At 39.8% G+C, this 20769-nt stretch overlaps 1 protein-coding gene across 1 annotated transcript in view; it reads right to left on the minus strand.

The window, feature by feature from the left end:
• The window catches only part of hydin (HYDIN axonemal central pair apparatus protein), a 262192-nt gene that overhangs the window by 80748 nt on the left and 160675 nt on the right, over positions 1 to 20769 (minus strand). The window contains exons 30-39 of the mRNA XM_063004123.1: positions 19245 to 19381; positions 16930 to 17057; positions 15024 to 15218; positions 12960 to 13109; positions 10001 to 10240; positions 7521 to 7650; positions 5121 to 5261; positions 4252 to 4395; positions 3327 to 3512; positions 1580 to 1770 (exon numbers count right to left, since the gene is read on the minus strand). Of these exons, the coding sequence (XP_062860193.1) occupies positions 1580 to 1770; positions 3327 to 3512; positions 4252 to 4395; positions 5121 to 5261; positions 7521 to 7650; positions 10001 to 10240; positions 12960 to 13109; positions 15024 to 15218; positions 16930 to 17057; positions 19245 to 19381 (1642 nt within the window). The remainder of the gene's footprint in view (positions 1 to 1579; positions 1771 to 3326; positions 3513 to 4251; positions 4396 to 5120; positions 5262 to 7520; positions 7651 to 10000; positions 10241 to 12959; positions 13110 to 15023; positions 15219 to 16929; positions 17058 to 19244; positions 19382 to 20769) is intronic.

Here is a 20769-nt window from a genome sequence, read left to right on the forward strand (position 1 = left end):
CATCAATCTATCCCATTCCCCATCCTTTATAATGCCTAATGCCCTACTGCACTTCAACTCCAAGCACAAACTACTATGTCAATTACATTTTCTCTTTATAACTGTTTATAAAATAAGTTAATTACTATTTGCAAGAATGTATCAGACATTAAAAAAGATCTGATCATTTAATGTGATGATTATAAATAGTACTTTGATGAGTGCAATTTCAAAGTAATATTAAAGCAACAAACAGGGTACCAGTGGGGGGCTAAGTGAGTGCCAAAACTATACGTGCATCAGTCACAAAACAGCCACATATTTTAAGGTGGAACCGAATAGATGTGTAGTGCATACACTGCAAGTGCTAGACTGACCTGCCTGCATTTGTGGTGCATTATTAAGCACAAAATACTGTATAACAACTCTAGATCTGCATAATAGAAGAATGGCAAAAATCTGCTTTTAAAACTGAATCAATTGGTGTCATAAATAAGTGAGCATTAATTATCACAAGTAATGGCAGAAATACATATACGTAGGTGACTAATTAAAAGAAAATAGATAAAAGTGTATACATAATGTGCTGTGCTACCATGAGCAACCAGAACAGCTGTACTGTAAGTCAACATAGACTTGATACGTTCCAGGAACTGTCCTAAACAGTAACAATACTACAAGCACAAATCAGAAAAAGTTGGGACAGCATGGAAAATCTTCTTACATTTCATGCGATATTTCATGTTTTGTCTGGTCGACTTCATTTCATTTATTAATAAACATCCATTCCTGCATTTCAGGCCTGCAACACGTTCCAAAATAAGTTGGGACAGTAAATCATTTACCACTTTGTAATGTTGCCATTCCTTTTCACCACACTTAAAAGACGTTTTGGCACCGAGGACACCAAGTGATTCAGTGTTTCAGCTTTTATTTTGTTCCATTCTTCCTGCAAACACGTCTTAAAATGGGCAACAGTACGGGGTCGTCGTTGTCACATTTTTTGTTTCAAAATTCTCCACACATTCTCTATTGGGGACAGGTCAGGACTGCAGGCAGGCCAGTACAATACCCGTACCCTCTTCTTCCGCAGCCATGCCTTTGTAATGTGTGCAGCTCTAATTTGCCCCGTCCCAACTTTTTGTGGAATGTGTTGCAGGCCTGAAATGCAGGAATGGAGGTATATTTACAAATGAAATAAAGTTGAGCAGACAAAACATGAAAGATCTTGGGTTCATACGATCTGCAATCAAATAAAAGTCAGTGTAAGGAACACTGCATTTTTACTTTTTACTACATTTGCATTTTCCATACTGTCCCAACTTCTTCTGATTTGGGGTTGTATAAGATTAGTTTGTTCCCTGCCTCTTTCATTTTTGCATCCACTTGCTGAAGTTTAACAGACATTATTTTTTTGGCTTTTCTTTATTTTAACTCTGTTCAGACAAAGCAATTAGGTTCAGAAGCAATTAAGTCTTAAGCCTGCTGTGGCAGCCTCTCTATCACCCTGTTAAATTCATCCCATAGTGATTACAATAACAGTGTTCTATTTGGTTGTTTTTTAAATCAGTGTCATGCTGTAAACACTATTTAAAGATACCGTTGAAGCAGCAGTAGGGTTAGAGCCTTCGTTTCTCTTTACTCCTGTCGTGCTGGTCTTGATGCGGGTTGAAATGGTTGATGTGGGGGCTTTGGGATCACTGGCTTGAGCACCTTCTGCAGTGTGTCTGGCTACTGCCTCAACACTAAGAAACCCTCCAGCCTGACCAGCCTGACCTGACACATCGGGCACTAAAACACCCAAACACACATAACATTAGTTGTTTCTGCTATATGTACATATATTGGAACAAATATGCACAAATATACTGTAGGAAAATCATTTAACTGTACTTCAATACCAACAACTGTATATACACTGTACACCGATCAGCCATAACATTAAAACCACCTCACTGTCCATTTTATCATCTCAACTTACCGTATAGAAGCACTTTGTAGTTCTACAATTACTGACTGTAGTCCATCTGATTCTCTACATACCTTTTCAGCCTGCTTTCACCCTGTTCTTCAATGGTCAGGACTCTCCCAGGACCACCACAGAGCAGGTATTATTTAGGTGGTGGATCATTCTCAGCACTGCAGTCACACTGACATGGTGGTGGTGTGTTAGTGTGTGTTGTGCTGGTATGAGTGAATCAGACACAGCAGCGCTGTTGTACAAGGTGGACCAACTAGGTAGGAGTGTCTAACAGAGTGGACAGTGAGTGGACACGGTATTTAAAAACTCCATCAGCATTGCTGTGTCTTATCCACTCATACCAGCACAACACACACCAACACACCACCACCATGTCAGTGTCACTGCAGTGCTGAGAATAACCCACCAACCAAATAATACCTACTCTGTAGTGGTCCTGGGAGAGTCCTGACCATTGAAGAACAGCATGAAAGGGGGCTAATAAAGCATGCAGAAAAACAGATGGACTACAGTCAGTAATTGTAGAACTACAAAGTGCTTCTACGTATATGGTAAGTGAAGCCAATAAAATGGACAGTGAGTGTAGAAACAAGGAGGTGGTTTTAATGTTATGGCTGATTGGTGTATATACAAAGTTTGTGCATACCAGACACCCAAACATGACATTAAAAACTATGGGAGAGCAAAAGTTGGGTTAAGAAATTTATCACACTCAACAGCACCCTTGAAATTCAACACCCTCAACATTAATATGCTGTTACACAAATAAAGGTATCAAAACAGTATTTTATATCATAAATAAACACCTGCCCATTTTAATTATAAACAAGTTATCTATTCTGAATGTGGAGTCACTGGTAAACAATATGCATGTAGCAATAAAATGAAACTTAGCATGCATTGATATGTGTTTAAAGTAGATGAAGCACTGCTGACGTTATATTAAATAAACAGCAGTGCTCTGTCTGCTTTAGAGAATAGCTTTTAGATACTGCTAAATTTTATTTCATTAGCATTGTTAGTTGTAATTAACTGCTGACTAATGACTTGCATAAAAACAACCTTCTGATTGCCAAATAGTTTTAAATATGCTATTAATGTTTTTGATTCTGGTCTACATTACTGTAAGATTAAGCTGTTTTTATTTACTAAAGCATAAAGCCTAAGACATACAAATCAGTATTTTTTTTATTTTATTTTACTTAATTACTATAAGCCTAAACTGATTGATTAACACTAAACCATTAACTAATAGTGAGATGTTATAAGTATTTATTAAAATTTGCACATCTACATACAAATAATCATACAAATAAAGGCCTTCCAGCTGTGTGAAGATATGTATACATTGTAAAAAAACCTTTACATTTATCATCACCAGTTTTCACTCCTGTTTCATGCGTGGACTCTGAGGCAGCAGTGCCAAACAGCTCTCTGGCATGCATGGCTGCCACACTATTTCCAGACAACAGGGCCTCCTGCACCACCGAGTCAATACTCAGACATGCTGCTCCATAGTACCTGGCCAGGTTCACTGCTAAACCGGTTTTACCTGCACACAGACATCAATATTTCTTTACATAAATGTCATTTGTCATTTAGATGTACAATACAACCAAATTCTGTCTTCACATATCTCAGCTTGTTTGGAAGTTGGGGTCATTGTACGGCGTCCCTGGAGCAGAGAGGGTTAAGGACCTTGCTCAAGGGCCCAACAGTGGCTGCATGGCAGAGCTGGGATTTAAACTCTCAACCTTTCAGTTGATAGCCCAAAGACCTACCCACTAGGCTACCACTGTCCCTTATGCCAGAAGCAAAAGTGAGGACCATAAAAGTAAAGAGGTTATCCATACAGTAAATACATTGTATGTAGGATTGCAAACATGCATAAATGTATAGTGTTAGGGTTAATTACATATATTACATACATTCAAGCATTTGAATTGTCAAACAAATGCTTTTAACTGTTCAAATGTTTTTTTTGTGTGTTTTTTTATCGTCTGTTTTACCACTGCTTTATTCTGAACAGTGGTGTGTCTGAGTTGAGTGAAAGGCGGGTAATCAAACCTAGGCCCTTCTTGCTGTGAGATGACAGTGCTACCCACTGTGCCACCATGCTGTCTAGTAAATACTTATGTCAGTTGGTATTTGAACTTAAAGCAATGCAATTATGTATGCACTATTTGCATCCTGAACAATAAAATAACTATTACTAACTATTATTACTTATAAGTTCCATAATTGTTAAATTGACAGTAATTGTTTATTGTTACACTTAATTAGTCCCCTACCTGAGAGTGGAGCACCATGCACGACAATAGCAATTCCTTTGAGATTTTGAGCAGCCTGGGCCTCTAACGAATGATCGATGCCCATGTGGCGGGCAATGGCTCTTGACACCTCCAGTTGACCCACACTGGTTGCCCTGATGGTGCCTGTAAGAACAACACAGCCGAGTTTTTCAATTCCCTGAAAAAATAATAGTACATCACTACTGACTACTATTAAATAGTTAAGTTAAATAGTTAAGTTAAATAGTTAAGTTGATTAAATAGTTAAGTTACTAAGAAGGAATTTCCTATTTTTAACAGGAACAGTTGGTGTTTTTTAACTTTTTTACTTTAATAAATGAAACATAATACATAACACTAAAAAAGTGTCTGTGTTTATTTAGGTTGTATATGGGTCTGTTTAAAAACCTTGTGAGCTCTCTAAATAGACAGCACTGTCACTGTACACAGAGGGAGATGTTAGCTGGCATGCATTGGTTTAATTGGTCTGAGGCTAACTGTGGCGGTAGGTAGGAATTTGCCTTTTAAAATTCACTGTCAGTTAGATTCCTCTCTACTTAGGCAGCTGCCTAGGTAGTCAAGTCAAGTCAAATAAATAAATAAAATATAGCGCTTTTTACAATGAACATTGTCTCAAAGCAGCTTTACAGAATCCAGGACCAAAAAAACCCTGTTGAGCAAGCCGAGGGCGACAGTGGCAAGGAAAAACTCCCTTAAAATTACAGGAAGAACCTTGAGAGGAACCAGACTCAGCAGGGACCCATCCTCCTTGGTAGGCGGTGGGCAGCAAGGAATCTCACTAGGATTGTTTTAGGACAGACCCAATATCTTACATGAACAAAAGCATTTTCATGACACTGTACCCGTACCAGTGGCCGGTCCGTTTTTGAAGGTACCAGCTGTAGCATTTAGTCTATCCTCATTTATGGGGCCCTGTTCAGCTGGAGTAGTGGGTAAGTTTTCTTGGCCTGCAGACTGCCTCTTTTCTTCAGGGTTAGAAGACTCATCAGCTGTTAGAAAGACAGCATTTAGTTTTAAAGCACAAAAATGTAATAAAGACATGTGATACTATATTACAGTTATGCCACCCTTGAATACAAGCAGGGGCCCCGAAAATTTTTTCCATGGCACTGCTATCTTCCAGACAGCAAAAGGTCAGGACACAAGGTAAATTTATTACCTGCCATATACAGTATGTCACACTGTAAGAATAATTGTAAAACAGGGAAACTGTAAATAACAGCCAAGAGGGTCACATGAAAAAGCTGGAACTAAAGCATAACAAAACACCAGGCTGCATCCCAAACCACATAGAATAATTCCATATTCATTCATCATTTAAAGTATGAGAAGAGTAAAGAGGTATGGAAGGTACTAGAGAACATTTCAGTTTCAGTGCTCTCCTTGTTAAAACTTACTATGTAATCTGTGTAATATCTGCATTTATATTTACACTGTAAACTACTAATTTAAAAAAATGACTTGATTATGAATCTGTCAAGTCAAATTTTCAAGTCAAGTCAAGTCAGGTTTATTTATAAAGCGCCATCAAAGACCTCAAGTGTCATCCAAGGCGCTGTACAGTAAATTTTAAGTCCTGAATAGCCGGCTGTCCTTTTCATGACAAGATCATGCCAGTTCCTCCTCTACAACATTCAAAAAGATTTAATTATTTCTTTCTATGAAAGCCACTTAAAATCTTGTATAATCACTTCTCATTTCAAGGCTGGACTACTGCAACTCCCTCCTAGCAGGTGTTCTCATGCCCACTATCAAACCCCTGCAACTAATCCAAAATGCAGCTGCCCACCTGGTTTCCAATCAACCCAAACACTGCCACATCACCCCACTGCTGTGTTCTCTTCACTGGCTTCCTATAGCTTTCTGCTTTCTGTTTAAAACAATACTTGTCTACAAAGCCAAAAATGGACCAGCCCCAACCTACCTTAGAACTTATCAAACCCCATTCTGTACCACACACCCTTTAAATTACAAGTCTACCCTGTCTTGATCTACCAATCAAAGCTTAAGAAAGACAGATATCAAAACTATTCTTACCATACTAGAACCCAAGTGGTAGACAATTGAAGACTCACCTCTTTACTAGACACTTAAATTGAAACTAAGATGCACTTACTAATTCTCTAACCTTCTAGCTATAAAGGATTTTAGCAGAGTTGTGTTCTTAGACCATTTTCTATTTGTACTAGAGTAAGAAAATGAAAAAAATTAAGCCCCTCTGTAAGTCGCTTTGGATAGGAGTGTCTGCTAATCAAAAATCAAAGCACACCAGTAGAAACATAAAGAAAGATCACCATCAGAATCATTTATATACAGCATGATGAATGGTACGCAGTCTTGAATGAACTCGTTTATACACCTACTGGTTACTGTCAGCATGAGGTACTGCTCATCTCTTACAGTAATATATCACAAACAGCTGTATACTACAACAAGCTGTGTATTTATCAGTAGAAAGAAAGTAGAAAACAGACTTTAAATAATAATAAAACATTCTGTTAAGTTTTTTTTAACCCATAATGACATTTACCCATGTGTCAATCACATGTGCAGGATTTACATGGTAATTTATTTGGTCTTAGCTTTGCACAATGATAATCTGATTAGATTCAGGTTCTGGCAATAATGTGATTATTCAAACAGTCATGTATCAAAAATGCAAATAAATAAGCATTTAAAGATTAATTCAAAGCCACATGTGGGTTCAAAACCACAACCCACAACACTATCTGGTATGTACATTCATTGACTATTTTACTTATTTATTTTTTTTAATTTAATTTACGGATTTTCTCCCTCCTATGCATGCAAAGTCCACAGACCCCTTCTTATTCACCCATACTTTGGTGGATTCACGCGTGTGGCCAGTCTTGCGCACGGAGAGTCACACACCGATCTCCACGATCCTCCACTTCTGTACAGGCCCCTTAAACTACTAACCAGGGTCCTTACACAGCGTCGAAGACCCCACCCCATTTTTTGTCCCTACTACTATACTATACTAAAGATCAATTAGAATTTCTTATCTAATGACTCATTTGGAGTAATGGACAAAGACAGTTGTCCCAACTTTTGGACAAATAAAGGTTTTCCTGAAATAAAAAAAATAAATAAATGTAAATGTGTTAATTAATAATAATAATAATAATAATAATAATAAATAGAAATAGACAAAACATATAAAACCATACTTAATGGTCTTAATCACTGTTAGAAAAACTAAACCTTAATGAAATAGGAAATGATACCCTGCATGGGATCCTGGGGGCTATGCTCTTTGTAGTAATCCAGGAGTTCAGGGGGTAGAAGGTCTCCGGGGGCTCGAGGCGGAAGCAGCAACACATTTTGTGTGTCATATCCTGTTATCATCTGCAGGACCTGTAAAAAATGAGTGCATCAACTTTAAATAACAACAAGAAAAGGTCGGAGTAGAGCCTTGTGCTTTATAAACTGTCAGCCAAATAGTCCTGAAGTTTGGTACAAAACTTGACTTAAAACATAGTAGCTTTGGCCGCTCAGGTGGCACAGCCGGCTAGGCTGAGCAACCACATGAACAACGATCGGTCTGTTGTTCAGATTTGGGCGGAACTAAGCCGGATGGGGTCTCTCTCCCATGACTGGTGCAATTACGACCTCTGCTGGCTGATTGATGGCGCCTGCACAGAGATGAGAAAAGAGTGCTCTCAGGGTGTGTCCTCTCTGTACACAACGCTGAGCTGCACTGCACTGCACTCTTCAAAGCGCAGGTGATAAAAAATGCATACGGCATGCTGCCCATGTGTCAGAGGGGGCATGGTTTAGCTTCATTCTCCTCAATCAGAGCAGGGATTGGTATTAATGGAGAGGAAGCATGATGCAACCGGGCAATTGGACGCGCCAAAAAGGGAGAAAAAGGGGAGAAAATGCATAAATAAATAAATAAAAAATAATAATAATAATATATATATATACAGTGTATCACAAAAGTGAGTACACCCCTCACATTTCTGCAGATATTTAAGTATATCTTTTCATGGGACAACACTGACAAAATGACACTTTGACACAATGAAAAGTAGTCTGTGTGCAGCTTATATAACAGTGTAAATTTATTCTTCCCTCAAAATAACTCAATATACAGCCATTAATGTCTAAACCACCGGCAACAAAAGTGAGTACACCCCTAAGTGAAAGTTCCTGAAGTGTCAATATTTTGTGTGGCCACCATTATTTCCCAGAACTGCCTTAACTCTCCTGGGCATGGAGTTTACCAGAGCTTCACAGGTTGCCACTGGAATGCTTTTCCACTCCTCCATGACGACATCACGGAGCTGGCGGATATTCGAGACTTTGCGCTCCTCCACCTTCCGCTTGAGGATGCCCCAAAGATGTTCTATTGGGTTTAGGTCTGGAGACATGCTTGGCCAGTCCATCACCTTTACCCTCAGCCTCTTCAATAAAGCAGTGGTCGTCTTAGAGGTGTGTTTGGGGTCATTATCATGTTGGAACACTGCCCTGCGACCCAGTTTCCGGAGGGAGGGGATCATGCTCTGCTTCAGTATTTCACAGTACATATTGGAGTTCATGTGTCCCTCAATGAAATGTAACTCCCCAACACCTGCTGCACTCATGCAGCCCCAGACCATGGCATTCCCACCACCATGCTTGACTGTAGGCATGACACACTTATCTTTGTACTCCTCACCTGATTGCCGCCACACATGCTTGAGACCATCTGAACCAAACAAATTAATCTTGGTCTCATCAGACCATAGGACATGGTTCCAGTAATCCATGTCCTTTGTTGACATGTCTTCAGCAAACTGTTTGCGGGCTTTCTTGTGTAGAGACTTCAGAAGAGGCTTCCTTCTGGGGTGACAGCCATGCAGACCAATTTGATGTAGTGTGCGGCGTATGGTCTGAGCACTGACAGGCTGACCCCCCACCTTTTCAATCTCTGCAGCAATGCTGACAGCACTCCTGCGCCTATCTTTCAAAGACAGCAGTTGGATGTGACGCTGAGCACGTGCACTCAGCTTCTTCGGACGACCAACGCGAGGTCTGTTCTGAGTGGACCCTGCTCTTTTAAAACGCTGGATGATCTTGGCCACTGTGCTGCAGCTCAGTTTCAGGGTGTTGGCAATCTTCTTGTAGCCTTGGCCATCTTCATGTAGCGCAACAATTCGTCTTTTAAGATCCTCAGACAGTTCTTTGCCATGAGGTGCCATGTTGGAACTTTCAGTGACCAGTATGAGAGAGTGTGAGAGCTGTACTACTAAATTGAACACACCTGCTCCCTATGCACACCTGAGACCTAGTAACACTAACAAATCACATGACATTTTGGAGGGAAAATGACAAGCAGTGCTCAATTTGGACATTTAGGGGTGTAGTCTCTTAGGGGTGTACTCACTTTTGTTGCCGGTGGTTTAGACATTAATGGCTGTATATTGAGTTATTTTGAGGGAAGAATAAATTTACACTGTTATATAAGCTGCACACAGACTACTTTTCATTGTGTCAAAGTGTCATTTTGTCAGTGTTGTCCCATGAAAAGATATACTTAAATATCTGCAGAAATGTGAGGGGTGTACTCACTTTTGTGATACACTGTATATATATACATATATATACATGTAATAGTAGCTTTAATCCTATGCTTAGCAGATGCTCTTTTCATCAAGTGTAAATAATGTGTTTTTAATTTTTAATGTTTAATAACCCTATGTCAGAACAGCAGTATGTTTACCTTCTCTTCCTCTAGGTACTGCTTGTCGAAATCCACAGAGTAGAACTCGATGGGAAATGGGCAAGGGTTTTGGACCAGTACCTCAACCTCCTCTCCACTGCTGTGGGGTAACACAGGCCCCACCTCCAGAGCTGAGGTAGAAAACTCTAGATGTGGGTCCACGCCCTGACCCTGGGCCAGCAGCACGATCCGATGAGAGCTTTGGCCTATTTCCACCACAAGCCTCTGTTTGTACACCTTCTGCAGAGAAGACAACAGCAATAATGTTTAATTAGCTGGTCTGTGATATTTATATCTCTATTAGAATTATTTTTGATTGCATACTTTCTGAGTTGAAGAATTTAAAATTTAGTTTAATGCAAAATACTACAAACACGGTCACTGAGAGCACCGAAAATTTTATATATTCAAAAGTAAACCTTTATTGGTAGAAATAACCAGCTTTCTAACAATAAATAAGCTATATTAAGTAAACATTAAAATATCACATATGTAGAGACTAGTTACAAATCAGAAGTGGGACAAATATACCAATTTCTGGCTTATACTGGTCAGAATAAAATATATGGCCAACAGTATTCTATCCTAATTAGTGAGTTTAGGCATTTCAGTCACACCCCATTAATACATGAGGTTAATAAATGATTTTTAAAAAAAATTTTCTCCCCTTTTCTCCCTTTTAGCGCGTCCATTTGCCCCATTACGTCATGCTTCCTCTCCACCAATGCCAATCCCTGCTCTGATTGAGGAGAACGAAGCTAACCCATGTCCCCTCCAACACGTGGGCAGCCTGCCGTATGCATCTTATCACCTACACTTTGACGAGTGTAGTGCAGCTTAGCGTTGTGAACGGAGAGACACACCATAAGAGCACTCTTTTCTCATCTCTGTGCAGGCACCATCAATCAGCCGGCAGAGGTCGTAATTGCACCAGTCATGAGAGAGAGAGACCCGATCGTTGTTCATGTGGCCACTCAGCCTCATTAGATACGATGTATTCGAGATCCCAGCTCTGGTTCCAGCGTGTGTTTTTAGGTTAATAAATGATTTAAAGAGTTTGGTGTACAGTAACTCCACAGGCCTGAACAAAGCCTTGACTTGAACACATTTGGAATGAACTGGAACCTTGATTGTAAGCTAGGTATTCTTGTCCTGTATCAGGGCTTGACCATGCAAATGAGCTTTAGACTAAATAAAACACACAAACACCCACACACACACTTCTTAATCCTCTGGAAAGCTTTCCCAAAAGAGTTAGAGCTTTTATGGCCGTAAAGGCAAAAATGTATTTATTCATGCCCATTGGAGGGGGATGACCAACAAGTGGTCAGGTGTCCAGATCCTATTTCAGAGCAATAATTCTGTGTGCACTCCACAATACAGAACCACTTTATATTCTCCAGGTTTCTCTTTATATTCTTCCACGTACCCCACAGATTTCCAGTAAGGTTTAGGTGTTCATCAAACCATTTTGTATGGGTTTGGTTCTCAAGCGGCTTCATTGGCTTCCTGTCCAGTACCGCGTACATTTTAAGATATTGTTATTTACATTTAAGGCTCTTCATGGCCTAGCACCACCACATCTCTTTTAACTTTACATTTTGTAGTTTTTGTAATTACTGTGGCTGAGCAGTCACAAAAGCATTTCACTGCCAGTTGTACTGTGCATGACTATGTATGTGACAAATAAACCTCGATTTGATTTGATCTCGCTGACCTTATCCAAATCTACACGCCCTCCCGTGCACTCAGATCTTCTTCTGCTTTAAAGCTTTCTATTCCCTCTATACATCTGTCCACTATGGGGGCTAGAGATTTTAGCTACTCAGCCCCCTATCTTTGGAACTCTCTCCCACTTGAAATTTGGACTTTTGATTCCCTCTCCACCTTCAAATCCCACCTAAAGACTCACTTATTCAAACTAGCCTACAATTAATTCACTTGATTGTTGAATGTTAATTGTATATGTCTTGTATTGTCTGTGTATTGTTGTTTAATCTGCTCTGTAAGATGTAAGGTGCCCTTGAGTGCTTTAAAAAGGTGCCTATAAATAAAATGCATTATTATTATATTTAATATAAGCTTCTTAGCATTTAATATATGGTACTTTATACAGTTTAATATTATAACAAGGAAAGAGGAACTTTGGAGGAAGAAAATTTAAAAACATCACAGATTCTTTGTAAGAATCTGTGGTGAGAATGGGTTAAGGTTAGGGTTTCTATCTATCACAGAATGGTTTCTGTATAACCATCTATCACTATTCTACCATCTATTTTTTACTACAGTATCTGACCATAGTTCTAAAGTTCCAGTACCATCTAACCAACTGTAAGTGCTTATGTTTCTTTTTTCTATTTTATGTCTAATTTTTCTTTCAATTTTTTTGCATAGCCAATTAGTCTTCCCCTGCTGAGAACCCCAGTCATGTCCAAGGAGGGTATATTCGCCTGACACATGTTCCCTCTGAAGCGTACGCAGTCCACTGACCCCTTCTTATTCGCCAATGCTTTGGTGGATCCGTGTGTGAGAGTCACACACTAATCTCCACATTCCTTCACTTCTGTACAGGCTCCTTAGACCGCATCAAAAACCCCAATCTCTTATTAGTCCAGACTTGGTGGCCAATTTTGTCTGCTGCAGGCACTGCCAATTGTGCCTGCTTAGGGAATTCAGAATCCCAGCACTGTTGTGCTAGCAGAATATCCCGCTGTGCCACTTGGGAACCAGTGCTTATGTTTCTTGTTGGATAAAAGAAATAGCTTTAGATTTTAAGTAGCTTCTAATTGTAGATTTGAAAACCAAAATTGTTACCACCTTCTGTAAATCATGCACTGTGTTTATATGCCATTATATTTCGAATCCACCTTTACAGAGGGAGACAATAAACCTGGAACTGAAAGCAAATCAATCTGGATTAATAAAATGCCATTGCATACCAACTGCTGTTAGCTCTTACCCCTTCAGCAGGACTGAATTTGACCTGGACATTGACCCTGTCACCAGGATAGAGCACACCTCTTGACGGCAGCAACTCAAAGATGACTGGAGAAGGAGACTGCTCTGAAAGGGCCTTCTGTCTCAGGTAAAGCGGGATGTGCTTATCGATCTTAAAACCCCATAAAAACAGTAATAGTGTTGCAATTAGTTTTGCATTGTAACAACTTTAATGTATCAGATTATACGTACAGCTTTACAACTGTTTAAGAAGATAACATTAAATTATATAATACTGTAAAAGTGAAAATATACATTTTTTATTAAAAAATCTGTAATAAATATTAGTTTGCACAGTTGTTAAAGGTAAAGATGACTGTTCCTTAGTAGTTTATCAAAACAATGTACATCATTTGACCAAGTTTACACTATATTGCCAAAAGTATTAGCTCGTCTGCCTTCACATGCATATGAACTTGAGTGACGTCCCATTCTTAATCCATAGGGTTTAATATGATGTCGGGCCACCCTTTGCAGCTATAACAGCTTCAACTCTTCTGGGAAGGCTTTCCACAAGGTTTAGGAGTGTGTTTATGGGGATTTTTGACCATCCTTCCAAAAGCGCATTTGTGAGGTCAGACACTGTTGTACGATGCTGGACGAGAAGGCCTGGTTCGCAGTCTCCGCTGTAATTCATCCCAAAGGTGTTCTATCGGGTTGAGGTCAGGACTCTGTGCAGGCCAGTCAAGTTCTTCCACACCAAACTCGCTCATCCATGTCTTTATCGAGCTTGCTTTGTGCACTGGTGCACAGTCATGTTGGAACAGGAAGGGGCCATCCCCAAAGTGTTCCCACAAAGTTGGAAGCATGAAATTGTCCAAAATCTCTTGGTATGCCGAAGCATTAAGAGTTCCTTTCACTGGAACTAAGGGGCCGAGCCCAACTCCTGAAGAACAACCCCACACCGTAATCCCCCCTCCACCAAACTTTACACTTGGCACAATGCAGTCAGACAAGTACCGTTCTCCTGGCAACCGCCAAACCTAAACTAGTCCATCGGATTGCCAGACGGAGAAGCGTGATTCTTCACTCCAGAGAACCTGTCTCCACTGCTCTAGAGTTCAGTGGCGGCGTGCTTTACACCACTGCATTCGACGCTTTGCATCACGCTTGGTGATGTAAGGCTTGGATGCAGCTGCTCGGCCATGGAAACCCATTTCATGAAGCTCTCTACGCACTGTTCTTGAGCTAATCTGAAGGCCACATGAAGTTTGGAGGTCTGTAGCGATTGTCTCTGCAGAAAGTTGGCGACCTCTGCGCCTTATGCGCTTCAGCATCCGCTGACCCCGCTCTGTCATTTTATGTGGCTACCACTTTGTGCTGTCGTTCCCAATCGCTTCCACTTTGTTATGATACCACTGACAGGTGACTGTGGAATATTTAGTAGTGAGTGAATACTTTTGGCAATATAGTATATGTGGAAACATCTTCATCTAGCCAATTTAACCATACTAGCCATTGCTAATATAAGAAGTAGTAATAAAGTACAGTACAGCAAGATTTGTGTTCAGTACAGCAGATTTGTGTTCTTGGACTGTTGTCTACTTAAACTAGAGTAATGAAATGTTTACTATGGAAGCACTTCTGTAAGTTGCTCTGGATAAGAGCGTCTGCCAAATGCCGAAAATGTAAATGTACAGCAGGTTTTTTAAACCCTGAGTTGTGACCATTGTGCATTGTTTGCGTTGCCTGGGTCGCAATAAAAATCATGAACAAAATGTGGGTGACTTAAAAAAAGTACAGAACAGTCACGCCACTGACTACACATTAGCATTACCTCAGAATGGTTTGTACTGAAGTAGCACTGACAGGAAACCACATCTGCAACAAGTAAGTTTGCCCCAAAGACAGAAGTTAAATCCCATAATGCTCGATTAAAATCTGTCCTCTATTGCAACGCTGTTTGTATGGCTTAAGAAGTTCCAGAAAATTCCAGAAAATGAGTATGGTGTAAAAAAAAAATTTGACCTCAACCCCATCAAGCACTTTTGAGACTAATTGGAATGACAACTGTGAGTGTCTGTACCTTCTTCTTGGGCTTTTCCTGCTCTCTGATGCTCCACTCACAGGGTACAGCCTCAGGATTGTGCAGCTGCACTGTAGCCACCTGGCACATGCCACACTGAACATCATGAAACTGCAACACGTCAGTGGAAATGGTCAGGGAGGGCATAGTGACCACAACATGCAGACGCATATGCACCATAGGACCACCCAGCACCTGTCAATCACAAAATCACAAAGTTTGCCTACAAATACTAACTACTTCCAATACTTCATAAATACCAGTGGGGGGATTTAGCATTATTGAATGTGACTATGCTGATCATCACTGACTAAGACCTTGATTTATAAAGGATCTGTACATTTACAAACAAGTCCAAACTTAATCACAAATCCAACAATGTTCAAGTTTATTTTAGAGGTATTAACAGATGACAAAAAAATAAGTAATTGCTGGATCAATGCTGTCAGTTAAAAAGGTCGTTTAAATTTATTTAACTGATTTTTAAAAAATAAATCTTTAACATAACACAGAATTTTGCTTCAGTTATAGGCAGGCTGAGCGTCTACACAAACAACGATTGGCTGTTGTTCAAGGGAGGCGCCGGACGGGACTTCATATCTGATGTTTGTTTGTTTGTTTGTTTATTAGGATTTTAATGTCATGGTTTACACTTTGGTTACATTCATGACAGGAACGGTAGTTACTCATTACACAAGATTCATCTCCAATTCACCTCACTTGGGAGGAAACCGGAGCTCCCGGAGGAAACCCATGCGGACACGGTGAGAACATGCAAACCCCACACAGAAAGGACCCCGACCGCCCCACCTGGGGATCGAACCCAGGACCTTCTTGCTGTGAGGCAAGAGTGCTACCCACTTAGCCACCGTGCCTCCCCATAACTGATGTAATTACGACCTCTGCTGGCTGATTAATGGCACTTGCACAGAGACGAGGGATAATGCATTGATCAGGGTGTGGCTCTCCATACACAAAGCTGATTCGCATATGAACTCTCCTTGTGCAGGTGAAAAGATACGGCTACTGCACATGTGTCGGAAGGGCGTGTAGAGAGGTCACATGACGCTGCCCACGGCAGGTTGGTGGACTATTCTCAGTCCAGCAGTGACAGTGAGGTGTTTAAAAACTCCATCGGCATTGCTGTCTTATCCACTCATACCAGCACAAGAAACACTAACACACCAGCACCATGTCAGTGTCACTGCAGTGCTGAGAATGACCCACCACCCAAATAATACCTGCTCTGTAGTGGTCCTGCGAGAGTCCTGACCATTGAAGAACAACATGAAAGGGGGCTAACAAAGCACGCAGAGAAATAGATGGACTACAGTCAGTAATTGTAGAACTACAAAGTGCTTTTATATGGTAAGTGAAGTGAGTGTAGAAACAAGGAGGTGGTTTTAATGTTATGGTTGATCGGTGTATATACATGAATGCTTTATATACATGAATGCTTTGGACATTCATGTAACAAATCAATAAATTATGCCTTAATTGCTTATGACTGCTCTGGTTGCCCCAGCAGATAGTATGTCCACATATTTGACTATCACATATGCCCTATCTGAAACAACCCTCCCATTTATTATCTGTGAGTTTGTACAGCATTGTTAGGAGCATGAAGAAAAGTCTGTTCCACTCTCATCCATAATTAAACTTACAGACCACTGTTGCCTTTCTAAAACGTATTTTTTTAATTAAAAGGCCGCCTGTCAATCCAAACTTGTAGTAATTCATTTAAAAAAATAATTAAAAAGGTTAATCTTTTATGAGAAAAGAACACAGTACATTAGATAAATCAAATACTTAATGCGATTTTACATAACCCACCCCCCCAACCCCCACCATTCTGTATCAAAACTAACAGCTCTGTATTATTCTTTCTGGTACTGTGTAGCTCTACCTGTATAGGCATGACAGTAGTGATCTCCCCAAGCTCCAGATTTGCACTGAGTGGATCAAATTTCATCTCAAAAGCTTCGGTCTCACAGTAGGGTAGATTCTTCACCCTATCCAACTCTGTGTTGAATCCTGATGAAGATATAAACTTCATTTTAACGTCACGATTACTAAATACAAACCTATTTCCAGAAAAGTTGGGACACATTCTAAAAATGCAATAAATTCTAAGAACTGTAATTAGTTAAATTGCTTAAACTTTTGTTTAACTGGTAAAAGTACAAAAAATGTGTTTTCACTGACAAACCTAATTGTATTTTGTAAATGTAATAAATATTAGAATGTTGGGACAGAGGCAAAACAAGGCTAATTTAACACTATTTTGGAAGGTTCCGCTATTGGCACTTTAACTGGTAAGGTAATCAAGACTGAGTATAAAAGGAGCATCCACCAAAGACTTAGTTTTTGCAAGCAAGGATGGGTAGTGGCTTACCACTGTGTGCCAAACTTGGTGAGAGAATGGTCAACTAGTTTAAAGACAATGTTTCCCAGTACATGATTGCAAATAATTTAGGTATTTTGCCATTTACAGTTCATAACATCATGAAAAGATTCAGGGAGTCAGGGGAAATCTCAGTGTGTAAAGGCCAAAGGTGGAAACTTTTGCTGACCATCAAGTCCTCAAGCAACACTGTTTGAAACCATCATGCTACCGTGATGAACACAGACAAATGGGCTCAGGAGTACTTTGGAAATTAATTGTCACTTAACACGTTCTGCCGCTGCATCATGAAATGCAACCTGAAACTGTATTATGCAAAAAGGAAGGCCTATTTTAATTTTAGGCAGACAAACTGGCGAGCTCTCTGAGCCCGAAAAATCTGTGATAAACCATTTTCTGTGGTCAGAAAAGTCAATGTTTCAGCTTGTTTATGGGTAAAATAGACATAGGATTCATCAGGAAATGCCAAAGATGAAAGCGATCATCCAGACTGTTAACAATGAAAAGTGCAAAACCCAGTATCTGTGATGGCATGGCATAGGTGACATGCATATGTGTGAAGATACCATTGATGCAGAGGCTTAAACTGGTATTTTAGAGAGACACATGTAGTTAGCCTCTCAGGACCTGAAAAGTCGTGCCACACTTATTGCTGGGATTGCCTTTACCGCTCGTTATTTAGTCACATTTTGACCTACAATTAAGGTGCCTTAGTAGGCAGCATTTTAAGGTATCTAAGACTTTAGACAGCCTTTTTCTCAGAAGCTCACAGGATGACGTAAAATGCGTCTATGTCGAGAGCTCACTAGGTTTTCAGACAGACCCATGCTGCCATCTAGATGACATTTTTTCCCAGGAACTCCATGTCTATTTCGGCAGGACAAAGCCAGGCCTGCCTCGTGAGCATAGAGTGTGCGTGCTTGACTAGCCTGCCTGCAGTCCAGATCTGTCTCCTATTGGAAATGTATGGTGCATCAAGAAGAGGAGACTCAGACAATGGCGACCATGTCTTGTATCAAGCAATTATGGGCAAAAATTTCCACTTGCAAAACTGCAACAATTAATTCACAAATTTTAACAGTATCATTAAAAGGAATAGTGATGTAATCTAGTGGTAAACATGCCTCTGTCCCAGCTTTTTGAGTGTGTTACAGACATCAATTTTTACATTTATACAGGGTGTCCCAAAATTAACTGACATTTTAAATTTGCCGCCATTTTTTCGCGGCAAAACCAGAGTTAGAGATTTTTTAATTGCTGTCATTATAGTAAACGTTGAGGTTAAATCATAAAAAGGTACACAAAAAAAAAATGGTGATGTGAATTGGCTGCCAAGATCATGTGACTTGACGCCGTTAGAATTCTTTCTTTGGGGTTATCTTAAGGATAAAGTATACACCAACAAACCACAATCCATTGAGGACCTCAAAGAAGAAATTCGACACAACATTGCTGAAATTTCTCAGCAATTCTGTCAACGTGTCATGGAAAATTTGTGCTGCCATGGTCAAGGGGGTCATTTGTCAGATGTTTTGTTTCATACATAATCTCCATGTCTTTATTTTCAAATAAAGCAAAAACATTATTTATGTTCAAATAAAAAAATTGTTTTATTAAAAAATTTAAATGTCAGTTCATTTTGGGACACCCTGTATTATTGATATTTAACAAACAGAATTAAGTTCATTGAAAACACTGAACATCTTTTTGTGTCCTTTTGTCTGTTAAATAAAGGGTAAAGTGAATTAACAAATAACAGATCTAAGTTTCTGGAAACGGTGTTTGTACATCAGATAAAAGCTGTGTCATAAATCAACCTGTGGCTGTTAGGGAACGGCGCTCAGCTCTGAAGGACACCGGGGCAGGCCCAGTGTTTGTAACTTTGATGATATGAGTCGAAATGGTGCCATGGATCACATAACCAAAGTCCAGGATGTACTCAGGTAAAACAAACCTGTGAGGAAGACATATTAAGAGTAATTACACAACACATGCTTTTTTGTACATGATTCATTTCCTAATAACTGTCATAGACATAAACTGCAGTTCCTCATGAGCATAAAGTATAGGCAAAAAGTCTGAGGCTACCTGTAAAAAGTGCTTTGCATTTGTTTTAAATGTAATATATAATTTTTTTTACAAATCTCAAAGCTTAAAACAACATGATGACCAAAGAACATTAAAGAATGCTGACTGTCATGGACCTTTTTGTATAGTCACCTGACGTAATTCCCATTGAGCATGTATGTGGCACATAAAGACAGAGAAAGCCATACATTCAGTAGCATCAAAAGATGCTATTTGGAAAATTGTAAAATCATGTTGTCAATCAAATTTTGCACAAACTTGTGGAGTCTCAAAAGTAGAAGAGTTTCAAATTAAAAGATTCAACTTTTCAATTTAATAATAACTGTTAAATTTGGGTCTGAGTGATGCTGTGTATCTATGCTTTCTGTCACCCTTTAGCAAAGTGGGAGAAATTAGGTTTGGCGTGACTGCTCCTAGATTGTTATAATTGTTACAATTATTACTATTATTATTATTACTTTGATTATTATTAGGTGCTCAGGTGGCACAGCGATCTAGTACGAGCTCAAACTTAAATTTTAGCAGTGCTTTTGGTCAGCCTGTGTTTCTACACAGACATGATAAGCTATGTCTATGTAAAGCCCTAAAATGGGTATCCAGGGTATACATATTTTGCGCGCAGTGTTTTCCCGTTGAACTGGGCCAATCACAACCCTGTCCTATCTTTTCATGGGACAACACTGACAAAATGACACTTTGACACAATGAAAAGTAGTCTGTGTGCAGCTTATATAACAGTGTAAATTTATTCTTCCCTCAAAATAACTCAATATACAGCCATTAATGTCTAAACCACCGGCAACAAAAGTGAGTACACCCCTTAGTGAAAGTTCCTGAAGTGTCAATATTTTGTGTGGCCACCATTATTTCCCAGAACTGCCTTAACTCTCCTAGGCATGGAGTTTACCAGAGCTTCACAGGTTGCCACTGGAATGCTTTTCCACTCCTCCATGACGACATCACGGAGCTGGCGGATATTCGAGACTTTGTGATCCTCCACCTTCCGCTTGAGGATGCCCCAAAGATGTTCTATTGAGTTTAGGTCTGGAGACATGCTTGACCAGTCCATCACCTTTACCCTCAGCCTCTTTAATAAAGCAGTGGTCGTCTTAGAGGTGTGTTTGGGGTCATTATCATGCTGGAACACTGCCCTGCGACCCAGTTTCCGGAGGGAGGGGATCATGCTCTGCTTCAGTATTTCACAGTACATATTGGAGTTCATGTGTCCCTCAATGAAATGTAACTCCCCAACAC

The sequence above is a fragment of the Trichomycterus rosablanca genome, chromosome 11 (assembly GCF_030014385.1).
Source record: "Trichomycterus rosablanca isolate fTriRos1 chromosome 11, fTriRos1.hap1, whole genome shotgun sequence".
NCBI lineage: Eukaryota > Metazoa > Chordata > Actinopteri > Siluriformes > Trichomycteridae > Trichomycterus > Trichomycterus rosablanca.